Source organism: Lepidochelys kempii, chromosome 13 (genome assembly GCF_965140285.1).
Source record: "Lepidochelys kempii isolate rLepKem1 chromosome 13, rLepKem1.hap1, whole genome shotgun sequence".
Classification (NCBI taxonomy): domain Eukaryota; kingdom Metazoa; phylum Chordata; order Testudines; family Cheloniidae; genus Lepidochelys; species Lepidochelys kempii.
Genome location: NC_136392.1, coordinates 32,132,084 through 32,152,925, shown reverse-complemented (window position 1 = coordinate 32,152,925; position 20,842 = coordinate 32,132,084). Strand labels below are relative to the sequence as shown.

Sequence of the window (20,842 nt, the reverse complement as noted above, 5' to 3'; positions counted from 1 at the left end):
GGTGCCTGGGGCAGTGGAGACCTCGAGTTCTGCACATGCACATTGCTCTGAGGAGGGACTCTGCCCCATGGCCTCACCCTGGCACTTGGCAGGAGCCCCGGAGTGGCTGCAGAGCAGCATCTCAGAGCTGCAGGGGTGGGGACTGTGCTTCCAGACCTGCCCTGCACCTTTAGCCTTGCACCAACACTTGCCTGGGGTGGGCCAAAGCTCGCTACAGGCCTGTGCAGGCTCAGAGAAGGAAGTAGGGTGGGCTCACAGCAGGCTCCTCCCCACACCTCATTGCTGGCAGGAACTTGGTAGTGAGGGCCGGTGAACTCAGACCGGCCATTGCTGCCCTCTGGCTGCTGCGTCTCCCTGCAGGGCAGACAGAGGCAGCCCAACAGAGAACACCACTTTTCAACCCCCACGTTCACAGCTGGGGATGGGCAAGAGAAGGAGGCTGGAGGCAGCAGACCTTTGCAGGCAAGTCCCACTGCTCCAGCCGGTGCTAGGGACGGGCAACACGGAGGCTGCTGGCTCTTCTGCTCCACATGCAGGCCTGGGAGCCCGGGGCCATTGAATTCCAGCCATGGCCTTGGGCAAATCAGGCATCAGCAGCCCCTGCCTCAGCCTGGCTACCCTGCTGCCCTCCCTCCTGGAGGGGCGAGGAGGATGCAGGGCTCCAACCTGCGGCAGAGGAGTGAGATGGCCCAAGGAGCTGCCTCCCATTCAGCAGCTCACAGGGCTGGTACTTGTCCCCCACAAGAAGCCTTATGCCACTTGGCCATTCTGCTCCCGACTCAGCGCAGTCCCTGCTCCCACCCTGGTACTTACGCGGTGCATTCCTGCTCGTCCTCCGCCAGGAAGTGGTACGTGCGGTTATCTGAGATACACAGAACCATGTGTGTTTAGACCTGAGACAAACCGGCAGCCAGAGGGCACCAACGCCGCCCAGAGGCAGCTCTCTGCACTCCCCAGGTGAGGGGTGTGTGGCACAGTCCAGCACACAGAGGGGGGCCGCTCCTACGCCATTCACTCGCTCAGCCTCTGCGGCCAATGTGCATGGGGTTAGCACCCTGCTTGCCCCACCCAAAGGTGGTGCCAGGGGGGCCAGGTGCAAGAGCTCTGGCCCACATGCCCGTAGGCTGCAAGCATCTGAGGCTGTGAAGGTGCTACACCACTGAGCTCTACCCCTCTTTCTCTGTCAATCTTTCCTCAGCCCCAAGTCCTTTCAGGAAGCCAGCCAGGGTGTTGTGTTTTACTGAGGTGCACGTACAGCACCAGGCAGAATGGGACCCTGACTCGGAGCACTGCTGCCATACCAACACCTAGGAACGCCTGCGGTGGGCTAAGCTGCCTGCATCACAATGTGCTTGTTACCAAACCTCCGCTTTCCCCTGCTAGTGCCACCCGGCCAGCCAGACATCCAGCATGGGCATACGCTGGCGAATCCCGCTGGGGAGATTCCTTTAATCACAACACCCAGGCTCTGTGTTTGCCAAGCAGCTTGAAAGCTCAGAACTGCCAACGGCCTCGCAAACCTGCTCCGTATCCCCATGCCCTGGGCCTGGCCTAGAGCTCCCGATTGGAACCACACAAGTAATGCCCCTGCCCTGCACCTTGCTGCATTGGTTCCCTGAGTCAGAAATTCAGCATGCGGCTGCCCATCGGGCCTTCCCCAGGCATTACGAAACAGACAATGGGACTCACGTGAAACGAGGTCGAAGCACTTCCTATCATCCGGGTTCGGCTTCACTTGGCAAGTCAGCAAATTCAGGTTGGTTGGTGAGCGGTTTAGCTAGTGGATGGAAGATGGAGTACTTGCAGCATTGCTAGAATAGCAACCCCTGGGGGCAGGTCCCGGCAATGCTCCCAAGCGATTAGGGTCACTGAGGCAGGGAACAGGGAGGAAGAACTTCTCAGCGGTTAGGGACAAACCTAAACTTGGGAGACTCAGGTTCAAGGCCCTGCTCTGTCAGAGCCTGCCGGTGTGAGCCTGGGGAAGTCACTTAGTCTCTCTGGCCTCAGTTCCCCTTTGTCCACGGGGATAACAGCCCTGCCCTGCCTCCCACGGGAGCTGTGAGGGGAATCCATTGAAGCCTGTGAGCGCTCAGCTAGGCCAGTGACAGGGGCCAGACAGAATGCAGTCGGCCTTCCCAGTAACCCATGCACTTTGTCCTTGCCGGTGCTGTCATCAATAATAATAAACAAAATCACAGCAATGACCTTTCCCCTGCTCCTGGATGCTGGGTGCGCTCTCCGTGCCGGCTCTCAGGCTGGGCAAGACCCTAGTGATTTGCCTGTGGTCCACTGAGGGCACAGGGACTCCAGCCTCAAAGGAAAGACTCCAGTGGGCATTGGGTCAGGCCAGCAGCATGGGGTTGGAGAAGATCATAGAATCATAGAACCAGAGAATATCAGGGTTGGAAGGGACCTCAGGAGGTCATCTAGTCCAACCCCCTGCTCAAAGCAGGACCAATCCCCAACTAAATCATCATACTCCAGGGATTCCAGTCAGGCTCAGGGAAAGCCACTAGACTCACTGTGGGTAACAAAGTGTTAATCATCTGCACAACCCCCCCGGAAGGCACTGAATCCCACAGGCCTTTTCAGCCCACCACTTCTGAGCATGGGCCATGAAGGTGATGGAGGCACCAGCCCTACCGTGCTGTGAAAGATGGTCAGGTAGCCATTCTGGATCGTGCACTTCCTCTTCTGCCAGACCTTCCTCAACCTGAAAATAAACCGGGAATTCTTTCATTTCAAAGGAGATGCTCAAAGTCCTTCTGCCCAAGGGGCTGGAGACCCCTTCAGCCAGGGACCAGCCTGTCAAAGGAGCGTGCAGAGCAGCACCACTGCAGGCACCCATGCAGAGAGGAGAGGAGGGCACAGCTAAGGCCACAGCTTCTGCTCCTGACAAACTGCCTGGCTCGTGCAGGTGGGAGGTAGTAGCAAGAGCAGGGCGGGGGAGCCCTTGGCCTGCCCTGAGCTGAGAGAGGTGGCCTGTGGCACGCCGCAAGAGGCGTGATGGATGGGCAGCACAGCCTCTTACTGGAGATGATGTATATAGCATTTTCCCCAAGCCATGGGCTGGCCTTGCTGCCAGTCCCAGCCTGGCAGAGCTCACTGCGAGGATGTGCTCCAGGCCTCTCAGTTCATGCGCTTCCTTCCACTTCTAGCGGTAGCCCTTGCCATGCCCTAGATTCCTCTCCTGCCTTGATATTTACACCTCCCATGGGTTTGTAAACTGCCTTGTCCCCTCCCCACCTGCAGGCACTGCTCAGCCAAGCCAAACATGTTACACCCTTCCAGTCTCCTTCGCACATCGATCCCTTCAGCCCCTGATCATTTCCATGGTTTACCTGGCCTCTGTGCTGCCATATTGCCCTGCAAACTCATGACAGATTTGGAATTGTCTGTAATAAGGTGGGCAAGGTAATATCTTTTACTGGCCCAGCTTCTGTTGCTGGAAGGGATAACCTTTCAAGCTTATACAGAGCTCTTCCTCAGGTCTGGAGAAGGTAACCAGAGTGTCCAAGCTGGAGGTTTTTAAGAACAGGTTAGATAAACACCTGTCAGGGATGGTGTAGAGCAGGGTTTCTCAACCCGTGCGTCAGGATCCAGCATTGGGTTGCCAGAATATTTCAAAAGGTCGCATGGCAGCTCCTGTGACTCCTCTTCCACGGGACAGGCTGGGCTCACCTCCCTGCTCCAGGCACTGCAACCTCTGAGGTCCCTGTGCCACTCAGCTTTGGCCCAGCTGTCATCATGACAGGCGTCCCAGTACGCCAAATATGAATGAGTGGCAGTGCCACCCCAGGAGCCAGGTCACAACTCCACTCTCACAAATTCAGGGGAGCAGTCGGGAGCAGGGCCAAACCTGAGCTGTGCTGCAACCCATGAGATTGCAACGCCCAGGGTGGAGAGCCAAGTCCAGCCAGCCCCACAGCACTGGAGCTGCGGGAGCCACCGCTCTGGGGTGAGTGCTGGGCAGGACCCAAGCTCCCTGGGGGCAGGATCCAATCAAAACCACCCGAGGGCCTCTACCCCCAGACTATTTATTGGGTTGCAACAGGCCATAAACATTTACAAATGGGCCCTGAGCCCACAAAGGTTGAGAACCACTGGTCTAGATAATACTTAGTCCTGCCTCAGTGCAGGGGGCTGGACTTGATGACCTCTTGAGGTCCCTTCCAGTCCTAAATTTCTACGATTCTAAGGTGGAACAGATTGTTAAGCAAAAGGGGTTCACATGTTGTAGGAGACCACTTAAAATGAAGTGGGCAATTAGTATCTTTGCAGTGGATGACAATGGAGGGTTTCAGAGTAGCAGCCGTGTTAGTCTGTATTCGCAAAAAGAAAAGGAGGACTTGTGGCACCTTAGAGACTAACCAATTTATTTGAGCATAAGCTTTCGTGAGCTACAGCTCACTTCATGGGATGCATACTGAGGGTTAGTAGGCAGCAGGGTATGTTACAAATTGTTGTAATGGACCATAAATCCAGGGTCTCTGTTAAGTCCATGGTTTTTAGTGTCAAGCAGAGAGTTATGAATTTAAGACCATGTCTACACATATATCGCTGCAGCGGCGCAGTGTACTGATACACTGCCGTGCATGCGGGGAAGACGCTCTATGCCAATGGGAGAGAGCTCCCCCGTCGGCATAATAAAACCATCTCTGCAAACGGCAGATGCTGTATCAGCGGGAGAAGCTCTCCTGCCGACATAGCGCTTTGCACACCAGTGCTTAGGTCAGTATAACTTACGTTGCTCAGCGGGGTGGTTTATTCACATCCCTGAGCGACATACATTTTGCCAACATAGGCGGTAGCGTAGATATAGCCTAAGTTCCTAGGCTCATCTTTTGAAGCTGTTGTCAAGGTTTCCTTTGAGAGCGAGGACTGAGAGGTCAGATGTTGAGTGAGCCTTTTGTGAAAAGTGTTTGCCTACATGTGATCTGGTGTTTTTGTCTTTTTTCATTTTTCTGTGAGAGTTAATTCGAGAGCATAGTGATTGTCTGGTTTCAGCCACATACTTGGGGGATTTGATACAGTGGATGAGGTACACCTCATGTTGGGATAGGCCTGTGTAGGACCCATGGATCTTGAAAAGTGTGTTGTGGGGAATATTGATCATCATAGCAATGGAGATATGTCTGCAGGTTTTGCATCTGTTGTTCTGGCAGGGTTTGCTGCCGCTTTGAGTTGTTGCGTCCTGGTCTGTGGGGAACCTGCTTCTGATGATGAGCATAGTGAGGTTGGGAGGTTGTTTGAAGGCCGGAAAAAGGGTTCAAGAAAGATTTCTTTCAGGATGTAGTCCCCATCAAATATGGATTGTATCTGTTTGATGATACCTCATATGGATTCCAGTGTGGGGTGATAGATGACAGCCAGGGGTATACAGTCAGAGGCTCTCTCTTTTTCTGTTTTGAAGCGGGTTCTCCCCAGGTATTTGGGTGGCCCGTTCCATGATGCAATCTGCTTCTCTGGTGGATTGTCCTTGCTTCATCAAGGCAGTTTTAAGTGTGTTAAGGTGTGTATCCCTGAGTTTCTCCTCAGAGCATAGTCTGTGATATCTGCGTGCCTGGCTGTAGATAACAGATTTCTTGGTGTGTTTGGGGTGGTTACAGGATCTGTGAAGGTAGGTGTGGTGCTCAATGGATTTCTCGTATATGGTTGTCTGTGGTGTTTGTCTTCATGGACTATTCTGGAAAAATGCCCCACAAGACCAATGATATACTTGAGCTACATTGATGATATTTCCATCCTCTGGACAGATGACTTAAACTCCCTCATAGATTTCCAACACAACTTTAACAGCCACCACCCATCCATTAAACTCACTCTAGAACACTCCCACACCAGCATCAACTTCCTGGACACCACAATCAGCTTCAGAAGTGGAGCCCTACAGACAGCTATGCACAACAAACACATGGATCACCACATCCACTTTCAGAGATCCAGTAACAGTCCCAGACATGCCAAGAAATCTGTTATCTACAGCCAGGCATCAGATACCACAGCATATGTTCCCGAGACAAAGTCCGGGATAGACACCTAAACACACTTTAAAACGCCTCCACTAAACAAGGACAATCCATCAGAAAAGCATATTGCGCCATTGAATGGGCCATCCAAATACCCCAGAAGAATCTATTTCAGTAGAGGGGAAAAAACCCCACTGACTGCACACCCCGAGTTGTCATCTACCATCCCACACTAGATACAGCATATCATCAAACAATAAGAACCCACACCTGGTGCAGACTACATCCTGAAAGAAATCGGTTCCAGGCGGCTGGGTCGGTGGGGGACTGCGCATGGCAGACTGGAGGATCCCGCCGGTGCACGCTGCTGGAGCGGTGATTGCAGTTGGTGGCGGCACCGGTGAATCTCAGCAGTGTTTCTCTTTGTTCTCTGTCCTGGACTCCTTGGGAGCTGCAGCAGCCAGGCTGACATGTGACTTCTCACCCAACTGGGCCCGGCTCAGGGAGGCGGTGCTGCATTTAGGGGCAGTCCCAGGCTGGGATCTGCCCGTATGCCCATGGCTGTGCTTCTTGTGGTCAGAGTGGAGCTCCTCAGGCAGCGGCTGTATTGACAGATACCTGGGCACACGAGGCACTTACAGAGACAAAGTTCCCTGGCCCCCCGTGGTCGGGCTGGGAACGACTGTCAAATGGTGCCATGGGTGACCGCACGGGCTTCTCCGAGGCATTACAGGCAGCGCTGGTGCTTGTCACGCACAGAGGAGGCGTGCGGCCACAAAGTCCAGGTCGTGAAGCCAACTGGCCAGGGCATAGTCCCCAGGTGGAGAAGTCTCCCCAATGGGAGAAGAAGTCCTAAAGGGAACCTAACTAATTACAATACATTATAAAAACAAGCAAATACTATCTATAACTACATACACAAAGGCAGACCAGACTATCAACTCTCTGAGCTAGGCTAAGAATGCGGAGGAACAGGGGTTCTGACTCTGGCCATGCAGTGGTAAGAGGGAATCGGAGCGGAGTCGATGCACACAACCTCTTATAACCTTGGCTGTGGACACAAGGACAACGCACGATGCAAATGCAGGTCAACAGGCACTGCTACAGAATTGTTCCCACACGTGTGCACCCAGGTTTGGAATCCATATAGGGGCCATCACCTGAAGAAGAAAGAGGACTCCTGCTACGATAGAGACGTGTGTAGGCCTGCTGTTGTCTTTGTGACGAAGTGGGACTGTTCTTAATGTTTCCTCCGAATAGTGTGGGGGTGCCTCAGTTTCCCCTATGCAGTTCTTAAGTATCTAGGTGGTGGGGTAAGGGTGTATGATCATTGCAGAGCCCTAGAGGGCAGGTGTGTGCAGGGGTCTGGACACAGAGAATGGCCAACACCCTGTTTCCTGGCAACTGATGGCCTGGGCCCTTCCTGCCCCTGCAAGGTGAAAGCTGAAGGGTTGGAGAACAAAGGAATCAGGTGACCACCTGGCCCTGGAAAGGAACAAAGCCCAGAGGAGGAGGGGCTGGAGGGAGTTTCAGTTTGGGGCTGGCTGGGACATGGAGTGAAGGGCAGACGTGGTTGTCTGGCTCACTGCCCCCCAAAATGGACCCAGCTGAGGGGTCCTGTTCTCTGCACCTATAAGCTCTGTGTTAGACCATGTTCCTGTCATCTAATAAACCTCTGTTTTACTGGCTGGCTGAGAGTCACGTCTGACTGCGAAGTTGGGGTGCAGGACCCTCTGGCTTCCCCAGGAGCCCTGCCTGAGTGGACTCGCTGGGGGAAGCACACGGAGGGGCAGAGGATGCTGAATGCTCCGAGGTCAGACCCAGGGAGGTGGAAGCAGTGTGAGCTGTGTGTCCTGAAGACAGGCTGCTCACAGAAAGGCGACTGCCCCAGAGTCCTGACTGGCTTCATGGGGAGCAGTTCCAGAGCATCGCCCAGGGACTCCGTGACAGTTTTAAAATCCTTTTCTCTCATGAAGCTGCGTTACTGCTGTTCACAATAGACAACAGGAGCAGCCTGGGTCACTATTCATCACAGCTCCCCAAGGGAAGAACCACAGGTTCGTAGTCCAGTCGGACCTGCTGGTCAAACGTGGTTGGAAAACAAGGACCTGGTCTGAGTGGGGGGGAAATCACAGGACTCCACCCACAGAAGTGAAAGCTAGAGGCCTCAGATCTGGAGGGGATGCATTCAGAGAGACCCAAGGCGGGGACAGGTGCAGCCAGCCCTGATCTGGGACACCATCGTAGTATCTTGGTATCCCAGCTACCTTGTGCTCCCTCCCATTGCGTATAAGGCAGTGGCGCAGATATCTGGCTTCTATTCCTGGTTCTGCCACCCACCACCTGTGGCCCCTTCACTGCCCTGTGTCTCCCCTGGCCCCTCTGTCACAGAGGGATCATGTAACTGAGCTCCTGTGAATGGCTTTGAGGTCTGCAGGAACATCACTGTTCCATCATTTAATATCTTCCTTAATGATGCGGGGGAGCGACACTAGTGAAGTGTGCAGGGGAGGCTAACCCGGGCAGAGTGTCATGCCTATTAGCGTGGGGAGGATAGGAAAGGGACCTGGAAAGACTTGGAACTGGTAGAAAAAAGCCCAAAGGAGGTTCAGCTCGGGAGTCTGTAGTGAATGCTCCTGGGGATGATCCTGGGAACACAGTGCTGCCATCCCTCAGCCCAGCCCCCATGCAGATTGTCACTAGAAACCCACTCCCCCATGTTATTTCTCATTCCCCTTTGTTTATGCTGCTGCCCCTAGTTTTCATTGCACAAAGCAGGGTTCCCGTCTGATCCAAAATGAACGCATTCTGACGGAGACACAGGGTCACGGTCAGCTCAGCAACTCAGCTGAGGGGGCGGAGGGGCTGCACTGGAGATCCTTACTGTCTACGCTGCAGACGTGTGATGCTGCACTTACCCATCACCGTACAGACTCTGCACTTACCCATCACTTTTCTTAAAGAGGTTCCCCGATTTCTCGGTCCCATACTGCTTGTTCCCCTGCAGCTGGTGCATGTTGTACTGTAGCTGCTTGCTAGCAGAGTCCTAGCAGACACAAAGAGGTAGTCGTTAGCCCATGCCCATCTCTCCCTGGGGTGACTCCTCCTGACGGCATATTCCAGACCGGCATCTTAGAAAGGTCCCACCCAGGGAGGAGATGTGATGTTAATACACAGTGCAGCGAATGTGGCAAGAACCAAACTCGGAGAGCAGTGCCCAGGGAGCAAACACAGACAGAACCGAGTGGTACGAAAGCCACAGATCCCTCAGTCCGCTCCCCAGCACTGCCTCATTCCCAAGCTGGGCATGGGAAGGGAGAGGGAGCCCAGCCCTGGCAGGGCAGTAGTGACCGAAGCCATTCCTGCCTAGCCGCTCTCCGTGGCCTGGCTGAAAGGAGGTGTGTGTGGGAGGGGACGTGGCCACCACAAGAACAGGCCCCTTGAGGCAGCGGCAGCAGAGAGGCCAGTGACAGAGTAAGCCCTGGGGAGGCTGCCAGCGTGCTGGGTCCACGAGCGGTCAGGTTTGGCGCTCCTGTCATTCGGGGGGTGCTTACTGCTGAGGGGAGTAGGTGGGGGTCTTTCCAGAGGAGTGTTGGAGGGCTCCTCCCCCGATTCCAATCTCCCTGGGCCCCCTCATCTCCTTGTCTTCCCACAGCCTCTGACAGGTACCGGGGGGATCCTGCTGCTCCCTCTGGGCTCATCCCCTCTCTCTGGAGTCCCCACTCCTCACAGCTAGGGCAGTCTGGCATGGCCCAGCTTGGGGATGCTGCATGCCCCAGACTGCACTGCCCGTTGGCAGATGCACAATCCCTAGGGAGCCTGCAAAGGGGGCACTGCCAGGGCTGTAGGTGAGGCAGTCAGGATGGGCTGCACTGGGTGAGGCGGTCAGGAAGGGCTGCCTCAGAGAGGGAGGCAGTCAGCAAGCTCAATAGGCAGAAACCACAACAGCACCTCAGCCTCAACCTACTCCACTGGGACAGCCAGGCATCACCAGCAGCTGGGTCCCTGTGGAACAGGAGGAGCGTGTTGCCGGGACAGGACGAGGGGTGAGGAAGACATGCCCTCCACTTCCCTTTCCCCAGCTGCTCTGGGAAGAGTGGGCTCCAGTCCCCTGGGCTGCAACTCCAGCACCTTCCAGGCACAGGAAATTCACTCACAGCATCCAATCCACAGCCCCCAAAGGAGAACTTTGCAGAGCCATGGATAGAGCAGAGCCTTCACCATCCCCCCGGCCCCTCCAGATTTGAGCAAGGACAGCTGCTTCCCTTTGTCCCCTTAGCTCCCTGGATGGGGGGGCACAGCTCACCTCACAGGGCACAGCCCATAGCCAGGAAGGAGATGCACTTGCAAATGCATTGTTCCCTACATGAGCTCCGGGGATGCAATGCACAGACTGCTCTCCCCGTGAATACTCCACCAGGCAGCCATAATGGCAGTGCCTAGGAAGGGGGACCCGCTTTACCTCTTTCTGCTCCAGCTGTAACGCTGTTTTCAGGTGATCCCGGAGGGAGCACAGCTGCTGCTTCTCCTCGTCCTGCCTGACCTTCATCTGAAAGGCATCACACCACAGTGATTTGCTGAAGCAGGGGAGCTGGATTGCGCTTTGCCTCTGTCTGTACATCCCACTCATTCTCTTGGGCAAGACAGGCCTTTCTCTCCCATAACACATGCGTTCCCATTCCTGTGGGAAGCACCATACTGAAAACACAGGCCAGGCTGAGGCTCTCCCCCCGTGCAGCTACACGGCACAGGGCACGTACTACTGTAATACAAGCTTCTCCAAAAGCCCATCTCCACGAGAGCAGCTCTATCTACAGGTGCAGGGAACAGCAGTATTTCCTCAGTGCTCCTCAGCTAGGACAAACGGAGCCTGGTGAGTGCCCAGTGGCTATACTTTGAATGCATTATATAAACAATGTGTGCTCAGGACACGCCATCATGACAACAGCTGTTCATGTTTCTGAACCAGGCACTGACTATCCAGAAGACTGAAGCTTAATATGGCCCCCTCTTGAGATGAGTCGGGAATGAAAACAGTCAACAGGATCAAAGGTTCAGTTTGCCAGAAAACGACAGTTAATTTTCAACGTACCTGTGGGGCAGACGCATAGCTGAAGGGTTTGCGTGTTTTAGCATTAACGGACACTGCAAGTGCTGCATATTATGCCTTGTTCTCCATTCCTCAAGTTACTGATTGTGAATAGATTGTATTGAGACAATGTATTGGAGGGGTTTTTTAAATGTTGTTTGTATTAATGTGCTACACATGTAAAGAGACCAAGAGTGTTAAAAGAACTGGCACGGAGCCTTTTCTGGAGAACCCGCCTTGGGCTGGTGAAGTCAGTCTCCATGCAAAATATCAAAACCAGCCAGCTGTACAGCTTTTAAACTCCAAGTTACTGTGGGGAAAGCATGTAAAGAAGGCTCCAAAATTACCTGCAGTGTTACTGAGGGCTCAGCACTAAAGATGAATACTTCACCCAAATGAGGATTGCATCCTAATCCTCATCAGAGAGTTATAACAAAAGAAACGCTTAAAAAAGATGATAGGACTATGGAGTGTATAGTAGCATCCTCAAATCTTTTCATGAGCTGTATCTACTTATCCTAGCTTTCAAGCCCTGGGAACTTTCCACTTAGCCTTTAAACCTTCTCTACTTCCTATGGGGTAGGACTAACATGTTTCAGGTTCCCAAAAAGAGGATACTGCTGGAGAGGGGAAGAGGGGGTACTGGGGGGAGAGGGAGGGGTTGAAGAATTTGGCGGGGAGGCTGCGGTTCCAGCTGTCAGCCCCCCACGTGGGGTTGGGGGGCTGGGGAAGAGAAATCCTGGACAATTGCTAATATTTTAAAAATCCACCTGGACAGAGATTGGCAGACCAAAACCGAGGTCATGACCCAGAAAATTGGACATATGAGAAGCCTCCTTAGGGGTAAAAAGAGACTTTAGGGGGTAGACATTCTTGCTCCAGGGCCCATGCCCGCCTCTTGCCTTGGTCCCCGGTGAGCTGGCATTATGATGCATACTCACTCTCTGTAGCTCAGGGGTGAGCTTCTCTATAAACTGCTTAAGCGTCTCTGTTGCCTTTAAACATTCCTGGAAAAAACTAACAGGAGAAGCGAATGTGAGAGAACGGTTTGAACTAAACCTCCTAGCATTGACAGTGCTGCATGTACAAAACATGCCGCTGTGCGTTGCAGTCCTTAGAGCCTTTGCTTTGCAGTGTCATTATTAACCCTTTTGGGCCAACAGTCCTGGCCTCACACACCTTATTATCAGGAACCCTAGATTCTCATCATAACCAGTGACAACAAACCGAGGAGTGGGAAGTCAGCACTCTAATTGCTTTTGTATTGTACTGTCAAAACGCAAGTACCAAGTACTGTAACTTGCAGGACAAACACTATCATAGAGTCCTACGGCTACACCATCTCCAGAGGGAGAGGAAGCTGAGCATGTTGCCACACAGGTGGAGGGTGACTGCAGGATATTTGTTCACTGCAAAATAAATCAATGCCTAGGTCTCCTCAGTTAAACTGGCAAAGAAAGGGAGGATAAGGAATAAAGATAACCGATCACTCTTACTTGAACTGAGCATTGCAATGCTTGATGTGGTTCTGCAGCAAGTCCACTCCTTTCTTGGTTTGAATCTCATTCACTTTGATCAGATACTGAGGGGAAAACACACCCAGGAGTTGGTTCTTGTTACCTGCTGGATTCTGCATTGTTTACTTATCACCCTCCGTGTTGCCATCCCTTGTGAATAATGTGATTTTGGCCCCCACTACTGCAGTCTTGCAATTTTGTGCTAGCTACAGACTTCTTGAGAAGCAAGCCAGAGACCAGCAAAGACTGCCTAACACAGTGTTGTGTAGCCCAGTAGGTGGTGCACTCATCTGTAAGCCTGGAGACTAGCCCCAGCTATTCAACTAGCTCCTATTAACACTTCCGTGCTCTTCACAGCTCTTATCGTGAGCCAAGCTTTCATACAAATTCACTGATGACTGGGAGTGAGGTCATTTAATGCTAACTCAGGGTTCATACTAGAAGGCCAAGTCTCCTATACTTTGCCACACACCTCAGAATATGCATGTCAAACTAGGTTATTGTGTATCCCATGCTAACACACCGTGGCTCGGTTACTCTCTAGAAGCTAGACCACATATAGAATGTTATGACTCTGCTACACTTCCATACTGAACAGGTCTGGTTCTTAAGGTCAAGTGTCAGTGACTCAGGTGTTTACATCCAGAGGTCTTGGGTTCAAACCCCAGAGATGACCCAAATAGGTGGTATTACATTTAGCTACCCAGTCTGTAACCAGTACAGCACAATTTATTTTCAGAGCCAGAAATAGAAACCAAGAATTCTGATGTCCAGTGTTCCACTGTCTCACAAATATTTGTGTAACCCACTGCCTCTGTGTGTGTTGTGGCTCCCTATCGGATGGTCCAACATAGAAAACATCATCATACAGGCCCTGGTTACTCCTGTAGTTAATGTGGAAATGGTTTGCGTTGAAGGCTCAAATATGTATGTATAACAATTAGTGGAAGGACCCTGAAGTAACTACTGGAATGACTTTACATTGCAGAACCTTGTAATTAGAAGTGAATGTGGATGTTCTGCTAGTTTCTTTTACTGTTGCATTTTCAGGGCATGCATTTGGCTAATGGGAGCTGGCCCTTTAAGAATAGAGTGTGGCTGACAGTGCGTTTGAGATTAGGAGTGCGTGGGAGATTTTGCCTGTGTGAGCTCCAAAGTGGCTGGAACGTGAGTTAATAAACTCATCTTTCCAGAAAGCAGCCTCCCCCTTCCTTTCCCGGTCACTCCTATGAGGGAATGGATGATTGAGGGTGTTGCTACAGACCTGTTTGCCTCTGTGTGGCTGGTTTGAATCCCACCCAGTCCAGCAGGGATACAAGCTTCTTCCTTTCTAATGGTAGCAACTACTGTATGGAAGTTACCTAACACGTCCTGGGTTTAGTTGCTTATAACGATGCCAAACTTTAACAAGTTGGGCTGAACTTGTTCATGCTGAACATATGCCTCAAACTCAATAATTTTGGAAAGTTTCAGCGGAAACGGTGTTTCCAGAGATGAGGTCAATGACAGCTAAGTAATTTTAACAATACTGAATAACTTTCCAGCCTTTTTCATGTATTGCATTTCTTATTATGTGCACTGTGGCAGCAGGAGACAGGCCCAGTCCTGAGAAGCATACAGCCCACACAAAAAAAGGAGTCACTGAGTTTAAGGCCAGAAGGAATGACTAGACCATCAAGTCTGACCTCCAGTATTGCCCAGGTCACCACCTCCACCCAGCTCCCGCACATGAATCCAACAATTGAAATGAGACCAGGAAGAGAGACAGACCAACTCCAGGAGAGGCAGGGCAGAGTGCTGGGCAGCAAACAGCATGGTAGGGCTGGGGTTTCTCTTCCCTTCTGGGTGGCGGGTTGTTTTTCAATTCAGTTCTTTCCTTTTTCAGTTTTTTTGTGGGGGAAGCGGACAAAGGGTTGGCTTAGTTTATTCCTGTTTCTCTTACAAATATTATAGGGAAGGGGAGGGGAGGGGAGAAAAGACAGGGGGAGGGAGAGAAGGAGAGGACCCTGGGGGACACTTGGGAGTCAGACTGTGTGAGGAGAGGATAGGAGGGAGCTGGAGTTGGCAGCCAATTCAGCACAGGAGAAGTGTGCTCATAGCAATGCTGCAGATAGCCATCTGGAGTCCTGGGACATCATCAGTGTCTGAGGGCCCCAGTAGGGTTGCCAGATGTCCGTTTTTTGACCAGAACACCCAGTCAAAAAGGGACCCTGGCGGCTCCGGTCAGCACTGCTGACCAGGACATTAAAAGTCCGGTTGGCGGTGCAGCAGGGCTGGCAGGGTCCTTGCCCGGCTCCGGAGCGTGGCTACCAGGAAGCAGCTGGCATGTCCCTCCAGCTCGGGGGCGGCCACAGCAGCTCCATGTGCTACCGCCGCCTCAAGCACCAGATCCGCAGTGCCCATTGGCCGGGAACCACAGCCAATGGGAGCTGTGGGGGTGGCGCCTGCCGGCAGGGGTGGCACATGGAGTCACTTTTCCGTTCCCAAGCTGGAGGAACATGCCAGCCGCTTCCCAGGAGCCGCCTGAGGTAAGCATCGCCCAGAGCCTGCACCCCCTCCTGCACCCCAACCCCCTACCCCATCCCTGAGCCCCTCCTGCACCCAAACTTTGAGTCAACAGTGTGCCCTTGTTGCCAAGAAGGCCAATGGCATTTTGGGATGTATAAGTAGGGGTATAGCCAGCAGATCGAGGGACGTGATCGTTCCCCTCTATTCGACATTGGTGAGGCCTCATCTGGAGTACTGTGTCCAGTTTTGGGCCCCACACTACAAGAAGGATGTGGATAAATTGGAGAGAGTCCAGCAAAGGGCAACAAAAATGATTAGGGGTCTGGAACACATGACTTATGAGGAAAGGCTGAGGGAACTGGGATTGTTTAGTCTGCAGAAGAGAAGAATGAGGGGGGATTTGATAGCTGCTTTCAACTACCTGAAAGCGGGTTCCAAAGAGGATGGATCTAGACTGTTCTTAGTGGTAGCTGATGACAGAACAAGGAGTAATGGTCTCAAGTTGCAGTGGGGGAGGTTTAGGTTGGATATTAGGAAAAACTTTTTCACTAGGAGGGTGGTGAAACCCTGGAATGCGTTACCTAGGGAGGTGGTAGAATCTCCTTCCTTAGAAGTTTTTAAGGTCAGGCTTGACAAAGCCCTGGCTGGGGTGATTTAATTGGGGATTGGTCCTGCTTTGAGCAGGGGGTTGGACTAGATGACCTCCTGAGGTCCCTTCCAACCCTGATATTCTATGATTCTATGAAACTCCCACCCGGAGCTGAACCCCTCAGCCCCTCCCACGCCCTAACTCCCTGAGCCCCCTCCCGCACCCAAACTCCCTCCCGGAACCTGCACCCACACCCCATCCCAGACCCCAATGCCCTGCTCCAGCCCTGATCCCCCTCCCACACCCAATCTCCCTCCCAGAGCCTGCACTTCCTCCCGCTCCCACGTCCCAACCCCCTGCCCCAGCCTTGAGCTCCCTCACGCACCCAAACTCCCTCCCAGAGACTACATTCCGCACCCCAAATCCCTCATTCCTGGCCCCACCCCAGAGCCCATACACCCAGCCAGAGCCCTCACCCCTTCCCCTCCCACACCCCAACTCCTTGCCCCAGCCCAGAGTCCCCTCCTGCACCCTAAGCCCCTCATCCCCAGCCCCACCCTGGAGCCCTCACCCCCTCCCGCACCCAATCCCCCTGCCTCAGCCCAGTGAAAATGAGTGAGGGTGTGGGGAGCACAAGTGACAGTGGGAGGGAGGATGGAGTGAGCTGGGCGGGGGCCTCAGAGAAGGGGTGGGGCAAGGGTATTTTCTGCAATTAGAAAGTTGGCAACCCTGGGCCTCAGAGAGGCCATGTCCTGTGCCTGTTCCTGTTGATGGAGTTTCTCTGACCCGGGGGCTGGCTCCTCCCTGGGATTTCTTTCTTTCTCAAGGGAGTGGGGGCCACATGATCCTTGGTACCCTAGCTGGGGGTCCCTGCATAGTTCTGGATCCAGGAGTGTTGGGTGAGGAGTAGTCCCAACTGTGCCCCATCCAGTGGCGCTGGAATAGTGGGGGCCAGGGGGCCATGGCCCTCCCACTTTTTGGCAGGGGCCCCTCCTATTCCCCCCCAACCCCCGTCCCCCCAGCCAGGCCAGCAACTGAAGCCTGGCCGGGAGCCTGGGCAGCTGTGGGGAGCTGCGCTGCAGACCCTCCACTTGCCAGGGGTGGGGGTGGGGTCGAGAACAGCCTCTGGCCTGTTTCCTCACCCTGTGGGCCCCCTGCCCAGGGCAAGAGGGTCCTTGGCTCCCCACAGCAGCCCATGCATGGCCCTTACCTAGACACGGCTCCAGCTGGAGGGCAGAAGGTAAGAGCCACACGGACAGCTGCCCTGGCCCCTGACACATGGGTCAGATTTGGTTGTCTGAGTTATAAGGGGCAGAAAATTGCCATTTGCACATGCTCAGCATAGAGTCTTAAGAAGATAAGAGCGGCCATATTGAGTCAGACCAAATGTCCATCTAGCCCCGTATCCTGTCGTCCGACAGTGACCAATGCCAGGTGTCCCAGAGGGAATGAACAGCACAGGTCATCATAAAGTGATCCATCCCCTGTCGCCCATTCCCAGCTTCTGGCAAATGGAGTTTAGAGACACCATCCCTGCCCATCATGGCTAATAGCCATTGATGGACCTATCCTCCATGAATGTATCTAGTTCTTTTTTGAACCCTGTTATAGTCTTGGCCATCACAACATCCTCCGGCAAAGAGTTCCACAGGTTGACTGTGTGTTGTGTGAAGAAATACTTCCTTTTGTTTTGTTTTAAACCTGCTGCCTATTAATTTTATTTGGTGACCCCTAGTTCTTGTGTTATGAGAAGGAGTAAGTAACACTTCCTTATTTACTTTCTCCGCACTTGTCATGATTTTATAGACCTCTGTCATATCCCCCCTTAGTCATCTCTTTTCCAAGCTGAAAAGTCCCAGTCTTATTAATCTCTCCTCATATGGAAACTGCTCCATACCCCTAATCATTTTTGTTGCCCTTTTCTGAACCTTTTCCAATTCAATATATCTCACACAGCATTCAAGATGTGGGCACACCATGGATTTATATAGAGGCAATATGATATTTTCTGTCTTTTTATCTATCCCTTTCTTAATGATTCCCAACGTTCTGTTAGCTTTTTTGACTGACACTTTGAGCGGATGTGTTCAGAGAACTATCCACAATGACTCCAAGATCTCTTTCATGAGTGGCAACAGCTCATTTAGACCTTGGCATTTTGTGTGAATAGTTGGGATTATGTTTTCCAATGTGCATTAGTTTGCATTCATCAACACTGAATTTCATCCGCCATTTTGTTGCCCAGTCACTCAGTTTTGTGAGATCCCTTTGTAGCTCTGTGCAGTCTGCTCTGGGCTTAACAATCTCGAGTAGTTTTGTATCATCTACAAATTTTGCCACCTCTCTGTTTACCCCTTTTTCCAGATCATTTATGAATACATTGAACAGCCCTGGCCCCAGTACACACCCCTGGGGCACACCGCTATTTACCTCTCTCCATTCTGAAAACTGACCCTTTATTCCTGCCCTTTGGTTCCTATTTTTAACCAGTTACTGATCCATGAGAGGAACTTCTCTACTTGCTTGTAAATTCACTGAATGTTCCATTGCACCAAGCGTGCTCCCTGACCCCTCCAAGGAGGAGGGAGCTTGTGCAAGCTACATTTAGATGGCTAGGATGAAGGCTACACCCAGGGCCCCATGGGAGCTTTCTCTGGATGCTTCCAGTTCCCCATGCAGGGCCAGCTAGGCTGGGGACTCCAGGGACTCAGTGGGGGAGGAGGAGACCGTTTAACAAGGAGGGGGTTATGTTTATGAGGCAGCAGGGAGCATTATGGGGAAGGGACAGGCTGTAGATCAGTTACAGTGGAACCTGGCTGCTGTTCAGAAAGGACAAGAGGCTTGGGGGCGTTTCATGAGGCACTGGGCGAAGCTGACGAGACCTGAGGAGCACACGAGTCAGACAAAGCAGCTGTCTGGATGTCAGGAATAGCAAGGGCTCTGTACCCAGTGAAGGGGGGGACACAAATACAGTTGGCCTGGGCATGGGCAGCGCATGACTCCCACATTTGGGGAGGCTGGGCATGAGCGCTGGAAGCTCCTGAGAAGCGGGGGGCCACTGATGCCCAGACTGTGGCCCTGCCCCCTGCTCCGCCTCGAGGCTTGGCCCCTTTCTCCCAAGGCCATCCCACCCCTCTCTGCCCTGAGGCCCCTCTGCCTGCCCCTCTCTGCCCCCTCCCACCACTCGTGCCTCTCTGCCCCTCCCCCAAGCCCCGCCGCTCACGCTTCTTTGCCCCCTCCCCTAAGACCCTGCACCAACCGCTCGCACCTCTCCGCCCCGCTACCTGCCCACCACTCGGCGGGTGGAGAGGCATGAGCGGCAGGCGGGGCAGGGCTTGGGGGAAGAGGCAGAGTGGGGACAGGAAGAGGAGCAGTGCAGGCGGGGCCAGGGGGAAGAGGATGAGCACCACGGGGCCTTGGGGCAAAGCAAGGGCCAGACTATGACCCAGGCACCCTTTTGGAGGCAGGGCTCCAAAGGCACGGGCCGGCGGCATGCCTCCCAAGGGAGGTGCACCGCATTGTGTTTGGGGAGGCTTAGCATCCCCTAGCCTCTTCTGCCCGCTGCTCACGGGCCTGGGGAAGGGAGAGGGGATGGGCACAGTTGTAATTTCTGTAAATTCAACAAGGTATCAGACTACAGGAAACAAGGCATCTGGTCAAAAATGAACAGTAGGAACATCTCTGTGCCACACAAGAAGCTGAAAAGCAGCCACCAGGAGCTAGGCTGGCTGGCAATGGAAGAGGCCTTGATATAATCCCCACAAATACATTCAATTGGAGTTAAAAAAAACCCATAACAATGTGAGAATTAGGAGTCTTCCTCTTCAAGAGTTTCCCTTCCCCATCCCCGAGCCACTCTGCACCTTTCCTCCCACAGCCCACGGCTGAGACTTCCAAGTTCCCATCAGGTGGGAGTTGCAGAGAAGAGGCCAGTGCTGCTCAGTGGAAAGGGTCATTGCTCTAGGTGCTTGTGATGCTGCTGCTCCCCCACCGCTTACCTCACACATGTTTAACTGGAACATCCTGCGCTCCTTCTCCATCTCCTCAGCGATCTCCCCTCCCACCACCTCGCTCCGCACCAGCCCATGCTGCTTCGCCAGCTCCCGCTTCTCCTTCTCAATCTTTGTGCTTGAAGAAAGGCAAAAAACACCCTGAAAGGCTCCCTTGGGCCAGGCTTTATTAGAATCGGCTCCCGGTGAGCCTGAGTAAAGAGGACAGGGGGCAGGTCAACTTACAGTTTATTCTCATAGTCTTTCCAGGCTTTGTCAAAAGGCTTTTTGAAGTCCTGGTAAGAGACGGGTAAGTGATTAGTGACAATGGCCCCGTACAATATGCCCCCTGTTCCTTACCCCTGGCACGGCAGAGCTTTCTACGCAAACCACACCGCGCTGCTAGCCTGCCTAGTCAGGGCCCAAATGTGCGCTCTAGCCTGTTTGTTATGGCCACGTCTGCTGCCCGGCTAGTAAGTCAGCTGGTCTGCGTGTCCCATGTAGTGGTATCCTTTGGACGCGTCATTCCGAACCTGCAGGGGCTGGAAGCCGTGCAGGGGACACCAGAGTGCTCTCTACAGCTACCCCCGGCCCCCCACCCCCATGCTGCTGGATTGAAACTGTTGCACTCACCTGCTGGAGAATCTGCACCACCTCACTCTGCACATCGCTGAGAGTGAGTTCCCCTGGTGCTCCTGCAGTGTGCATGAAAGCTAAAACAGGAACCCCCCCCCAAACACATACACACACACAGACCACACGTGTATACACAGACCCAGAGCCACACAGACTTATGTTTACACACGTGAGCACACAAGGATATACAGGCACGTGGATTTTATAGCCAGACGGGACCATTAGATCATCTAAGCTGACCTCCTGGCTAGCATGGGATATTCAGTTTCATCCCATTACCTCTGCATTGAGCCAAATAATTTGTGTTTGGTTAAAGCATGTTCCAGAAAGGCAGCCAGTCTGGATCTGAAGACACCAAGAGATGGAGAATCCACCTCTTCCCTTTGGAGTTTGTTCCAATGGTTAATCACTCTCATGGTTACAAACTGGGCCTTATTTCTCATTTTAATTTGTTTGGCTTCAGTGTGTAGCTGTTGGTTCTTGTTCTGCCTTTCTTCCATATGTTAAAGAGCCCTTTAATACATGGTATTTTCTCACCAGGAAGG

At 53.0% G+C, this 20,842-nt stretch overlaps 1 protein-coding gene across 1 annotated transcript in view; it reads right to left on the bottom strand.

Annotated features, from left to right (window-relative positions):
• The window catches only part of LOC140897406 (arf-GAP with SH3 domain, ANK repeat and PH domain-containing protein 1), a 119,164-nt gene that overhangs the window by 61,318 nt on the left and 37,004 nt on the right, over positions 1 to 20,842 (bottom strand). The window contains exons 5-13 of the mRNA XM_073310052.1: positions 19,908 to 19,957; positions 19,671 to 19,800; positions 12,555 to 12,640; positions 12,000 to 12,075; positions 10,432 to 10,518; positions 8,915 to 9,015; positions 2,644 to 2,713; positions 1,690 to 1,777; positions 814 to 862 (exon numbers count right to left, since the gene is read on the bottom strand). Coding sequence (XP_073166153.1) covers positions 814 to 862; positions 1,690 to 1,777; positions 2,644 to 2,713; positions 8,915 to 9,015; positions 10,432 to 10,518; positions 12,000 to 12,075; positions 12,555 to 12,640; positions 19,671 to 19,800; positions 19,908 to 19,957 — 737 coding nt within the window. The remainder of the gene's footprint in view (positions 1 to 813; positions 863 to 1,689; positions 1,778 to 2,643; positions 2,714 to 8,914; positions 9,016 to 10,431; positions 10,519 to 11,999; positions 12,076 to 12,554; positions 12,641 to 19,670; positions 19,801 to 19,907; positions 19,958 to 20,842) is intronic.